This window comes from Macaca mulatta, chromosome 5 (genome assembly GCF_049350105.2).
Source record: "Macaca mulatta isolate MMU2019108-1 chromosome 5, T2T-MMU8v2.0, whole genome shotgun sequence".
Lineage (NCBI taxonomy): Eukaryota > Metazoa > Chordata > Mammalia > Primates > Cercopithecidae > Macaca > Macaca mulatta.
The window spans coordinates 98,130,585-98,144,453 of record NC_133410.1 but is presented as its reverse complement, the minus strand read 5'-3'; the positions used below and the strand labels follow the sequence as shown (position 1 = coordinate 98,144,453).

Below are 13,869 nucleotides of genomic sequence, written 5' to 3'. Positions count from 1 at the left end.
CAAGCCCTGACTGTTTCGGAATGTCATGTTCCTTCTAATACTGGAAGTGATGGTCTGGACTATGTGGTAATTTTTTACAACTCATGATGTGAAAAAAATCTCATGTAAATATATGTCTGCTATTTTTCTTACAATGTATAAAATCTATGAGTTAGGAATTATGTTCCTAAAAATAACACCCTGGTATTCCACATCAAAGAAGAAATTATAACGGGAAGGTAATAATTAACAGACATTTAGAAGACTTTATGGAAAAACTGATTTTGTGTTACCTATTAAAAAATAAATAAAAAGCAACCTCCCCAAAATGCTGTTGATGTTCACGGAGAAAAATAACTGTGTAAACACATTCAGTTTTATAAGACTAAAATGCAGAAATAATAAGCTGAAACAATTTTCATGAGGGTGGATTCTGATCCCTTAAGAACTTGGGCAGAGACTTAGGGCACGTATCCTCCCCAGAAGTGGAACTACGTGCCCTGGGTGATGTCACCAGCGACTAGTAACCACCGCAGTGTAAACAAACATCAGCAGGAAATACATGTGGGTAGGGCAAGGGTCTAGAGGCATGCTTTCCTTCTAGAAAAGTCTCACGCCTTTCAAGGCTAGTGTTTTTGTTTTGTTTTAAGGAAGAAAGGGGACGCAACATAACTCTTGCCTTCTGCTACAGAAACCTTTAGTTTCGTGGGCAGTGTCTTTCCTTGACAAATGGAATCCTTGCTGGCAGTCTCTGTAATGTTGAGAAGTACAGGACTCTTGGCTCTTGCTGCACTTATTGGTTGCTTGCCCCAGACTGAAAATCTTGTCTGTGGAACTGCTCAGAGGAAAGTTTCAAGTTACCAGAACTAGGCAAGCCCACTGAGGAGCAGGAGCAGGAGGAGAGGAGCAGGAGGAGGAGGAGGAAGAGGAGGAGGAGGGACCATTGAGGAGCAGAAGGAGTAGGGTGCGGGGGAGGAGGAGGAGCGCCTTTAGTGCTGCAGCAGCTGCTCCTCTGATTGGCCGGGTGGTTCAGCTGCTTCCCTGGAACAAAAGGTCAAAGTGGACTGCAGTGTAAATGTAGAGAAGCAGCCAATAAAATAGCATTGCCTGAAGAAGTTTGGAGGCTGAGAGCAGCAGCAGACTGGCCAACTGCAGAGCAAGTTGTTTCTCCAGCCGTGCGGTGCAGCCTCATGCCCCCAAGCCAGCTTAGCCACTGTAAGAAGACGTTCACTGTACAGACGACCAAACTTGCCGTGGAAGAGACAGTTGTGAGATTCCCTTGCAAATTTACATACGAGAATGGCTTGTGAAATCATGCCTCTGCAAAGGTAGTATTCATTCCTATTTTATTTTATTCTGCTATGTATTTTTTGAGTGGTATCAAGCCATATAACTTTGCCAGTACTTGGCATCTTTTAGTAACATGCTGCAAACTGTGTAGAGTCCATTGTACATATGGTTCCTCCCTAAGAACAGAAAAAATTAAATATTATACTGCTCTTTTACTGACATTTTGCCCAATTTATCTTTTTCACTTGGTTTTTGTATTTAGTTATATTCTCTGAATGGAAATGAATATAAGAAAATACCTTTGAAATCTGAAGAAAAACATAGACTGAGAAGTATAGTGAGTGAGTTTATAATAAAAACTGAATCAGCTTCTTAGCAGTGTCTCTGCTAAGGCTATTTTAAAGGATGTTGATAGACTGAAGACATTTTTAAAATGCATCACAATATTCTTCTCTTCTGGAGTTCAGATTTAGGCAAGGATTTTCCATCAATAAGTACATCATAATATGTGAGAATAAATATTAAGGATAACATTTCCCCTTCAATAAGTCCAGACAGATTTATTACACAAATAGCATTTTTTAAAACTGCTTGGTAAGAATGATTGAGCGCAAGACTGTTTTTGTTCCTTCATGATTATAATACAGATTGTGGGGCTGGGGGGAGCGAAGGAGTTATACTTTTTGCAGAGAAAGGTAAATTTAAACAAAGGGGCTTATAAAAAAGAACTCTGTTGGTGAACTAAGAAATGAAGAATGTATGACTGGAGAGGGCCTCAGGGCTGCCCAAGGTCACATTTTAGGATTTTAAAAATTACTTTTGCTAATCATATTGTCCCATTTCAACTTCAACTGCTTTACATGCAGTGGCATTTCATTCCATAGAAATGTTTCATTTAGGAAAACTATAGAAGGTTTTATTAGTAAAAAAAAAAAAAAAAAAATTTAAAAATCAAATAGTAAATGCGATTTATTTGAGGATTGAAAAAAAACTAGACAAAAACTAACTTCATTTTTAAAAACCATGCCACAAATATTTCAGTGAATGTTTTTGTTTTAGCAATGAAAAATAAGGTTTAAAACACTGTTTATTTGTAAAATGGTTTCTACAGATACTTACAGTGAGATAAAACAGTATAGTCGTTTTTCCTTCACTGTACTAACAAGGACACCGTCATGGGAACCTCATGGGGGTGTCCGAAGAGTTGCTTTTGTAAAAATTAATAATCCAAGGGAGCAGAAAGTAGTTTACAAATATATCTAAAATTTTTCTAAATGAACTCAGTGAAAATGTCCGCATGCTTAAAGCTTGTAAGAGACTACAACACTTTGTGGAGTCTTGATCTGGTTTCCAACTTTAAAGTTGGAGACATTTTTCCCTTTATAATGACATCAGTTCTTAAGGGTTTTAAGTGAATTGTATTCTAGATAAGAATATTGGCTAGTACTGAACTCTGTGATAGCCACTTAATGCTATAAAACGGTTAAGAAAATAGATCTTTATACTGTGAAAACATTGTTTAGGCAGTCAAAACTATTAAGGCTAAAATAAAACCATCATTATTTCCTGGAAATTATTTTGTATTTTTAGTCATGATTAATGAACCTAGTAGGAATAAATGGAGGAATAATTTGAATTTGCATTCAAGAATGTTGAGTTGCTACTTTTGTTTCTTTGCATTACCATTCTGAAGAGCGCTGCTACGTGCATTCACTGCGGCAATGTTTGCCCAGCTCTTAGAGTTTAATTTGACTGATTTCCCTGCAATCTTTACTGCCAGCCTGTACCTACCTTTGATTATAAACCTCCTGAAGGTAAGGACCAGGTTTGTGCAGTTGTCTTTCTTAAGCGTGCCTTGTGAATGTAAGCATTTATGTGGAAAACTTTCCTGCCCTTACGTGTAATTGTTTCTTCAAATCCCAGTTTGATATCTTTGGCTATTGATTTTTGTGACTCTCATGGTAATGATGACTATTGCTGACTCTCCCCACCGTTATGGGCCTGAAGCAGGAAGGTTCCAGAGCCTTAGTAGTATTCTTAGAATGAGTGCTTTGTTGCATTCTGTTTAAGAGCACCAAGGAATAGAAACTACATTGAAACTGGATGAGTAAAAGAGTAGCTTTAAATAGCAGCTAAAGAAATTCATGCTCACTATTTGTATGTAGCAGAGAGTTCAATGCTTCTCATACTTTGAGTACATGAGAATTACCTAAGGAACTTATTTTTAAAATCAAATCCTTCCCATTGCCCTCCTTCCCTAGACTCACTGCATCCAAATCTGGAGGTATCTGCATTTTAACAAGTTTCCTAAATCTGATGCAGATGGTCCACCCATAGAGAAACACTGATCTAAATTCTAGTTAATGATTATAGTGCGTGTAAAGCTTGTGACAGCTGGCATATATAGGAATCTAGCATTATACTACTCAACATCTCCAAATAGCATATTTAATATCTGACCTTATGTGAGGATTTTTTCATAATTGATGCTTTCATTTCCTAAATTGTCAGTTTTACCCATTAAAACAAAACATACTAGAGTGTTAATATTTTCTCTTTGATTGAACACTGCTCTGTACTGCCAGTACTCCTAAGGTAATTAAGACACAGCTTTCCTTCAAAGAGGTCACATACCAGTTAGGATGCAGACACATTACCAGACAATTACAGTACCATGTGGTGAATTCAGTAATACACAGTATGATTAGCATAGTAATAATAGAGATGTGCCTAGATGGATAATATTATCCTGTGTAAGTGTATGATCTTATTAGGGGCATGTTTGTCCTCTAATGTCTACTTACAATTTTCATAAATGTCTCTTTAGCCTTTCTTAGCATATTGTGAGAGTGTGTAGAAGATACGTTGTTACTGCTAATCTGTAGCCAAGATGAGAATAACAGATAAGGTCAAAAACTAAAAATGAAATAAAATGTGTCTTGCTATCTGTTTATTATGGAATGTTATTGGTAGAGTTTCCAGGATGGAGTTGGCTGTTTAGAAACGGATGATCTTTAGAAAAAAACATGGCAGAGGCTGAATGTTTAAATTACGACCTTCTCTAAAGTCCTTAGTTCTTAATGATTCACTACAAATGGCTTAAAGACAGGATCTTATTAACTATCTCTATTGAGATAATTAAACAGTCCCAGTTATTTTTTTTTATTATTATTATACTTTAAGTTCTAGAGTACATGTGCACAATGTGCAGGTTTGTTACATATGTATACTTGTGCCATGTTGGTGTGCTGCACCCATCAACTCGTCAGCACCCATCAACTCGTCATTTACATCAGGTATAACTCCCAATGCAATACCTCCCCCCTCCCCCCTCCCCCCTCCCCATGATAGGCACTCCCAGTTATTTTTTAAAATACTAAAATATTTACAAACTACCTATAGCTAATAATAAAACTCAACATAGTGTATCAACTTATATGGATATTCTTGCCATCTGAAAAAGTTCCTTGAGAAAAATAAAATAATATCAGAAATAAAGGGAGAAACTATATTAAACTAAGAATTGAAATAGAAGTTTTCTCAGGTGACTAAATTTACCTTCTGTCACTGAGATGTTTTGTCAGATCTCAGGCTTAGTTTGTACCACAGACTCTTTGTACAATTCTCATTTCATTGAGTTTCCTTCCCCTTAGATATTGTGGGTCTGTAGGTAAGGATCTCTATTTTATGTATAGAAAGACTCAAGCAGGCTAAGATACAAAGTTTTAACTCTGAGTCATATCTAAGACAAAATTCTCAACTTTCATAGCAGTATTTTAATTTGCAAGACTAACTTTCCAGTAAACGACCTTAATTTATATCCACAAGGGATAACGATGGCAGATGAAGTTATGAACCTGTGAGTGCTAATGATTGATGTAGATTATTTGACTTCAGTGCATTGACATCTGCTTTCATGTGTTGACATCCTGTTCTTTCCTGGGTTTGTCTACCAAAGTGAGAAGCTGAAATCAATCATGTCTATGTAATTATTTTTTTTCATGTAGCAAATAATGATATCAAGTGTGTATTATCGAATATTTGTTTGATGATGGTGAAGCACATCATAATTCCAAATTGCAGTGGCTCTTCTTCAAAACAGACTTAAAGGAAGAGGATTAATAAACATCTATTAGTAGCCCAACATCTAAAAGTTTCACTGAAGCTTCTTATCAGTAGAATTCATCAACTCTTCCCAAGCATTGGTCTTTAGAATACCCTTTTGCCAACGTAAACATCAGTAACATGGGGATGATATGGGAGTCCACCAGGGAAGAACCCAGGTAATGTTGGGCCAGCTTGTGAGTTTCTTTGTGGTGTTAGAGAGCCCTCTACTGCTTGTGGAGATGACACCTTTCAGTTAATTTATCTAGAAGTCTGTTTTTCCTAACTTGTTGGCACTCTGGTAGCACTCCTGGCTCTGCCCCCTCCCTCAACTAACACAGTCTAGGAGGGAGTTAAAAGCTGCCTCACTTCAAATCTGGGCCAATGCCTATGGATTGTGTGTCTGAATTTATTCTTCATCACTGTCATTCAGAACAAATAAGATCTCTCTAGGCTCTGTTCTCACATGATGGTTGAATTACCCATGGAGCCCAAATATTTGCTAATTACTCCAAATAAAGAAGATAACATGAACTTAGGTGAGGATATTTTCAAATTTTAAGATCATCCTGTTTAAACCACTGAAAAAGTAAAGATGTTAGCTATTCAGTACAAACCAGTGGTAAACTTGCCATCAGAAAACATATACAGACATGGACAACTAAGTTAGTTGGCCATATATGAATTTGAGCAGGTCATTTTCATTGTCTATAAGAGATGATACCACTCAAGGTACTTATTTTATGAGGGAAATTTTGGAGTTAAAGAATGTGATAGGACCAGGCACAGTGGCTCATGCCTGTAATACCAGCACTCTGGAAGGCCAAGTCTGGGGAATCACTGGAGGTCAGCAGTTTGAGACCAGCCTGGCTAACATGGTGAAATCTGTGTCTACCAAAAATACAAAAAGAAAAACAAACAAACAAACAAAAACTATATGGGTGTGCTGGCATGCTCTTGTAATCCCAGCTACTTGGGAGGCTGAGGCACAAGAATCACCTGAACCCTGGAGTTAGAGATTGTAGTGAGCTGAGTTCATGCCACTGCACTCCAGTCTGGGCGACAGAGGAAGACTCTGTCTCAAAAAAAACCAAAAAGTGATAGTTTTGGTTTTGTGGGGTTTGTTTTGTTTTGTTAATGATGAAACTACTCAGATGTAAAGGGCATGTTGCTTTTCTTTTAGTTTGTCTTCTTATGCTTACAATGCACTTTCAATTCCATCAGTGCAAGATTGCTTAGCACAGTTTAGGTAGTGCTGTATCATTGTATTGCACTTCATCACATCAGTATTGGAAGATGACCTCTAGAATTGTTTGCTGGAAGTACTGTTGAAAATAGAATTGAACCAAATTTCTTGAAACTCTCAAAGGCTTCACCCTATTTTTCCTAAGAAACTTACATTTGTCTGTGATGATCAGAATGGATTCCCAATGGAATAGTATGTTCTGTTTTAAACCTTTTTAATGCACTATTTATTCTTACCATAAGAAGAACTAGAAATAACTTTTTTTTTTGGAGACAGAGTCTTGCTCTGTCACCCAGGTTGGAGTGCAGTGGTACAATCTTGGCTCACTGCAACCTCCACCTCCAGGGTTCAAGCAATTTCCCTGCCTCATCCTCCTGAGTAGCTGAGACTACAGGCATGCACCACCATGCCCAGCTAATTTTTGTATTGTTAGTAGAGACAAGGTTTCACCATGTTGGCCAGGCTGGTCTCGAACTCCTGACCTCAAGTGGTCTACCCGCCTCAGCCTCTCAAAATGCTGGGGTAACAGGCATGAACCACCATGCTTGGCCATAGAAATCACTTTTTAACAGCTTTATTGAGATATAATTCACATACCATACAGTTCACACATTTAAAATGTGCAGTTCAGTAGTTTTGAGTATATTCACAGAGTTGTACAGTTTGTATGTAATCGTATCATCAGTTTGCATGTAATCATATCATAGATAATCTTTTGTGACTAGTTTCTTTCCCTTGGTATAATATTTTCAAGATTCATCCATGTTGTGGCATGTATCAATACTTCATTGTTTTTTATGACTGAATAATATTATGATATATGGATATAGCAAATTTTGTTTTTCCATTCATTAGTTGATGGACATTTGGGTTATTTCCACCCTTTGGCTGTTATGAATAATGCTGCTATTAACATATGCAAAAGTAACTTTTGAGAATTATGAAAATATAGACTCTATTTTAGAGCCAAACGGATCCCTAGAGATAACCTAAGTCATAGCTTCCGTTTTCAGATGATTGAACTCAAACACAGGGAAATAAAATGACTTGCTCAGTCACATATACAGAAACAAATGGAAAACACTCTACACACATGTCTAAAGAATAGCCATTTGTACACGAAGTTAATGATCATGGCATGTATTTGGGATTAATAGTGGAGTTTTCCCCCATTAGAAGCTTAGTAAAGGGAAGAGTCTATTGTCATTCAAAAGAGAAAAACTAGCTAACTGGCAGAGGAAACTGATCTCCTGACCTTGCTCCCGTTAGCAATGAGCTCTAATATATAGACACTTACTGCACTAGAGATTAAAAATGACTCTGGACAGGGCAGCTTAAGTTGTTTTTATGTTAGGCACGTAGCAGGTACTCAGTAAACACTTGTTGAATTGGAGACTACAAAGAAATTTAATGGAAGCATATCAGAACACTATTGTCCACAGAATTTCTAAAGCCTTCCATATAAATTTCTAGGAATATTCTTATACTAAAAAAATTGCAAGTAATTTACTCACCCTTAGTTATTATATAAGCATTCCTGTAGTGCAAAGAAAAAACAATTTGGAATGCTACTTCTGTTTACATTGCAGAGTATTTGATATTTACCCTGAGAAAGAGGAAATAGTTTTTAGTTTATTTCCTAGAGTTACTGTATTCATTAACGCAGTTTAAGGAAAATGAAGCTCCTATTTTACATGTACATTAAAATAGGAAGGTTTCCTCTTCTGCTTCTTTTTTATTATATAATGATGGGATAAAAGACTATTTTGTAATTATCTGGAATTAATTCTACTTTGGTTTTTTTAAGATAAAGATTTATTCAAAAAAGTTGAATTTACCTTTGATTTTTTTTTTTTTTTTTTTTTTTTTTTTTTTTAGAAAAGAACTTGGATTATCTTATTCCTATTACAGATAGCAACCATTACTATTTTGTATTTGGAGAAATGTTTTGTCATAGACACTGAGCAGTTTATACGCTGGGGATAAACATACTTCTGCAATGGAAAATGTTAAGAGTGATGTTACATTCAGTCTTCTTTAATTTTTCTAAGTAGATGTAGCTCAAAATTGAATTTCTAATAAATATTTTAAAGTTTTCAGATTATAATAAACATTTGCAGGTCATACAGTATCTCAGCTGATAGGGATACACTGAAGGAAATTATGACAAGCCCATTTTTACACATAAAAATGGCAGATGAACTTTGTTTTGATCAAGTACACATGAGTACACTTTAAAAATTGTAAATTAATCTTTCGACCTATGTCCTTTTCTTGCGAAGAAATTTGTATATATTTCTAAATTTAAAATCCCTTTCAAATTTTAAGCCATCATTTCAAGATAAGCTGTAAAATAAATTTGACTTCTGATATCAGATATAGACTTACAGTATTGTTGCTAAACAAATACCGGACTCCAGAACCAAAGTATAGTACATTATAACCCTTATGCAAATTATCCCAAAGCCAGATATAGAAATTGATTTTAGTTTTTGCACGAGAAAAGGCATGTTAATGGGAAATAGTAGGGCCAGGGGTGGTAAAAACAAGATAGGGAGAAGCCTCAGAAGTTGCTCTTTAAAATTAAGGTGCCTAAGTAACCAAGTGAAAATAATGAGGTGGGGGTGTGGTTTAAGACGTATGTTTTATAATACCTTTAAAGACCAAGCTCAGGAAAACATGGTATCTTCTCATCAGATCTAAGAATAAAACTCAGGGAAGCTGGGTGCGGTGGCTCACACCTGTAATCCCAGTGCTCTGGTAGGCAGAGGCAGGAGGATCGCTGGAAGCCAGGAGTTGGAGACCAGCCTGGGCAACATAGTAAGATTCTGTCTCTACAAAACTTTTCTTAAAAAGTATCTGTGCATGGTGGCGTATGCCTGTAGTCCTACCTACAAGCTGAGGTAGGAGGGTTACTCTAGCCCAGGAGTTTGAGGCTACAGTGAGTTATGATCATGCCACTGTACTCCAGCCTGGATGACAGATTAAGACCCTGTCACCCTCCCCACCAAAAAAAGACTTCAGAAGACTCGAACTTACTAGAAATAAAAATAAAGAATTGAACTGCTTTACTCAGATCATTATATTAAAGGAATGGAACTGAAAGGCTAGAGAAAAAATTAAGCATTTAGAAAAAAACAATAAGTATCAGTATTTTACAGTCAGCAAAGTGATTATAAAGAGAAACTCATTTCGCTGTCTAGGTTAAAATAACTCTTGAAACTAAAATTAGAAATTAAATGCTGGCCTGAATAGACCATTGATACACTGTGTTTTACTTTTATAAGTGACTTTCCTTTATTTTCAACTCCTTGATTTAATAGAAACCCAAGAGCCTGCCTGTTTCTCCAGTGTCAGCTTTCTGGCAGGTCACTGCTGCACCACGGTGCTGAACTCCCTCGATTGCCACACCTGCCGAGTTATTAATTCTCCCATGCTTTCAAAGCACATTCTGTCTCTCTCTCTCTCTCTCTCTCTCTCTCTCTCTCTCTCTCTCTCAGAGTTCTCGTCCTGTCCATTATCTTTCTCCCAGAAATACCTACGTGACCCTCAAAATTCACTCCCTGTGTGGCTTATCTAACTGAACCTCAGCTAATCTGCCAGACTGCATAGTGCTTCAGAGTGGAAAGGCTGGAGCTCTGACTTCAGACTTGGATTGGAACCTCAGCCGTGACTGCCTCTATGGCCTTCAGCCTGTTAATTAACCTTTCTAAAACTTGTTCTTCTTATCTGAAAAATCTGGTTAGTAATTCCTTCCTCCATGATGTCTTTGAGGATTGAATGAGATAATACACATAAACTCTTAGCACAAAGCCTGGCTTTTTATGGTGAGCTCTCAATCAATGGTAGTTATGTATGCCTTTTTTTTTTTTTAATAATAATCACATTTCAAGTTTCCATTTCTCTGCTATCTTGTAAATTCCGTGAATGGTGGGATTGTGTTTTCTTAGCCTCTGTATCTCCAGCACCTACCATGGATTCTAGTAAGTAGTGTACACTCAGAAAATGTTTCCCGTATGAGCACCTGCCCATGGTTGTAGAAGCACCCAAAGCCCAGGTGTAGGTTGACATCAAACTTTCATTCACTTTCCAGTTGCTGCTCATCATCCTAAAAAGCAGCAGAAAGTCAAGATGATGTCAGAAACAAGCCTTGACCCATTTTGCTGGCACAGTCCTCCTCTGGCTGAGGTGAGGGTGTTCAGGAGAGGATGACAGGATAATTTGCGTGCCTCCTGCACATCTTTGTCTCAAGAATTCCACATTCAGAGTTAACAGTTTGGGAAATTGTGTATCTGTTAAATCAAAACTGTATTAAAAAACCCTTAATAAATTTGCAGTAAGGTAATAATTGAAAGAAGTTAGCAAAAACAATTTTCTTTTTCCTTCTTTCCTTCTACAGGTATCCCCGTATTCTTTTGATTTTGTTTCAGTGACTAAAGATTTGAAAATTATTTACCAATGTTATGAAAAATATTTTTTCATCAACTAATTTCATCCCCCCAAAGGATGTGGTGTTGTATTTTTTTTTTTTTTTTTTTGCTGTTCCAGTCAATGAAAGGGACGCTTTATTGAGGCTCCAGGGCCACAGGGCCTGGGCAGGAGGCTGCCCTTCAAGGAAAGAAGAGCCTTATTTGACCTTCTTCTTGGGGCGCAGGTTGTTGGTGTGGCCACACTTCTTCTTGTGGCAGTTGACAGCACGAGGGTGAAGGCGAGCGTAGCACTTGCGGCAGATCATCTTGTCGCGGTTGTATTTCTGGGCAAGCTGGCAATGGGAAGGCTCAATAATGCTACCTCGCAGGCGCAACACCAGGTGCAGGGTGGACTCTTGGATGTTGTAGTCTGAGAGAGAGTGCGGCCATCTTCCAGCTGTTTGCTGGCAAATATCAGACGCTGCTGGTCAGGTGGGATACCCTCCTTGTCTTGAATTTTGGCTTTGACGTTCTCAATGGTGTCACTGGGCTCGACCTCAAGGGTGATGGTTTTGCCCGGGAGGGTCTTCACAAAGATCTGCATGTTTGCGTCTGCAGCTTGGCCGCCTCGCTGAAGAAAAAGAGGGTTGTTGTATTTTATGTTCTAAATTACTGCCTCCCTAAGACAATGTTTTTATGTTTATAATAATGATAAACATCACTTTTCTGAACAAGATCTCAAAGACAAATGAAAGCTTCCAGCTGCCTTGAAAATAGTTTGGGGACTAAACCCAACATTTCTTCAAACCTTAAACAACCTTTGTGTTTGGCGTGAAGTGAAATAATTTTTTTTTTTCCTGCTCTCAAGCCAGAACAAACAGATATAGTGTGTGGCAAGGCCATACTCAAACATTACCTTGCCCGAACATATCATTTTCTGGGTTCTCTGTATACCACAAAGAGTACAGTGTTAAAATTATGGGCATAATGGCAAAGCTCCCATCTCTAATTGTGCAGTTGGAAAAAAGAAATTATTTTCTTTAAGTGAGGATGGGAGAAAACCCATGGCACAGCTGCAGATTCATTAAGTTTTGAATAGATGGGAAAAAGAAAATTTAAAATAATCAATGTACAGATATCAGAGAATGCTTCTAGGCAAAATTAGTTTTACACATTATAAACAGTATGTTTTCAAAATGTTTAATCAAACACTACTGCAAGCACTCAGCAAAATCTTGATGATACTGATTTTATTCAACAGCCATTTACTAAGCACATGCAGTGTTCTAGGTACCTAGCTAGGTGCTGGTGTTGCAAAGATAAAGACTAATCTGGAAACGAGACAAGCCTCTGAGCCTATGAATTTCAGTGTTATGTGCTAAGCAGCCGGTTATAGCTATGAACAAAGTGTCTTGAAGCCTGGAGGAAGAAGCAGCTCCCTCTCCAGGGTGCTAGAGATGGCTTCCCAGATTAGATGACACTTGAACTGAGAGATGAAGTATTTACCAGGCAGAGAGAGGTGGAGAAAGGATTGAAGGTAGAAAGAACAACATGTACAAATGGAAAGGGTTGCAAAACTGCAATGAGAGGTTTGTAGAGATATGTTGGGTTGCAACTGCGAGGGACTTCATGTGCCAGATTGAGGCATGTGGATTGTATCCCAAATGCAATGGGGAAGTAGGAGAGGCTAAGGATGAACTGGTATGGAAAACAGGGAAATAGTCTTGCCCCTGCGGAAGACTAATGCAGTGGAAATGGAAAGGAGAGATCTGACTCGAGAGACATGTCCTTTTTTTTGAGGCATAATCCATACAATTTGGTAATTGATCAAATATGTAGGTAAGAGATTGTCAGTCCATTTTGTGCTGCTATAACAGAATAGCATGGGCTGGATAATTTATAATGAACAGATACTTATTTCTTACAGTTCTGGAGGCTGGAAAGTCCAAGCTCAAAGTTCTCACATCTGACAAGGGCCTTCTAGCTCTGTCATCCCATGGCAGGCGGCAGAAGGGCAAGAAAGTGAACTCAGTGAACAGAGAGGAGAGGGTCAAATTCATCCTTTCACCAGGAACCTACTCCCGTACTAACCATCCCACTCCCACAATAACAGCATTAATCCAATCTTGAGGGCAGAGCCCTCATTACCTAATCACCTCTTAAAGGTTCCACCTCTCAACAACTGTTTCACTGGGGATCAAGTTTCTAACACATAAACTTTGGGAGACACATTTAAACTATAGCAGGGATAAACGTCCTTAAGGAAAACAGTTGGCTTATAAACACAGTGTAAATGTTATAACAAGAATAAGATTCTATTCTGTGAGTTCTACACATGTCTCAGCCCAGGATTCCCTGAGAAGTGCACTGTCAATCAATCAGCAGGCAGTCATGGTTCACTTTTCACCTTCTAGCTGTAGAAAGAGATGCAAAACAAATGGAAGGTAAAGCAACTCCTCTTCCCACCCCCTACTTAAGAACTCTGTTCCTTTTCCCCCCGCATGCACATACCCCTACCTCCATGCAATTTCTTAGACATTACAAGCTGTTAATCAGAAGGACATTCAGAGCTGGCACTAGCTGAGTGAGTAGGATTGAAATAGAATGAGATGATCCTTAGTTTTCTCTAAGTATAATATTTCTTTGATTCTAGAAGACAGAATAGGTGATAAACAATGCCACAGTCATACAAATAAGAAAGAGCCATGGAGGCCGTGTCCTATGCAAAATGGTCTCCTTCACTGTGTCTCTGAGTCTCATTCTTGACACCGTCCTATGGTGTAACTAGGGAAGGACTATTTAAGAGAGATTTGGAGATATTCTGTCAGATCCTTCTGGCCT

The 13,869-nt window shown here is 38.0% G+C and overlaps 1 protein-coding gene and 1 pseudogene across 17 annotated transcripts in view; one reads left to right on the top strand and one right to left on the bottom strand.

Moving 5' to 3' along the window:
* The window catches only part of FAM13A (family with sequence similarity 13 member A), a 376,873-nt gene that overhangs the window by 278,279 nt on the left and 84,725 nt on the right, over nucleotides 1-13,869 (top strand). For 3 of the 17 annotated variants that reach the window (XM_028848617.2, XM_015138776.3, XM_015138774.3), the window contains exon 1: nucleotides 1,079-1,307. The exons of the other annotated variants lie outside the window; for them this stretch is intronic. In XM_028848617.2, coding sequence (XP_028704450.1) covers nucleotides 1,279-1,307 — 29 coding nt within the window. In that variant the 5' untranslated portion in view covers nucleotides 1,079-1,278. Of the gene's footprint in view, nucleotides 1-1,078; nucleotides 1,308-13,869 lie in introns of those variants that run through there. 17 annotated transcript variants of the gene reach the window in all.
* LOC106998409 (ubiquitin-ribosomal protein eL40 fusion protein pseudogene) lies at nucleotides 11,142-11,673 on the bottom strand (annotated as a pseudogene).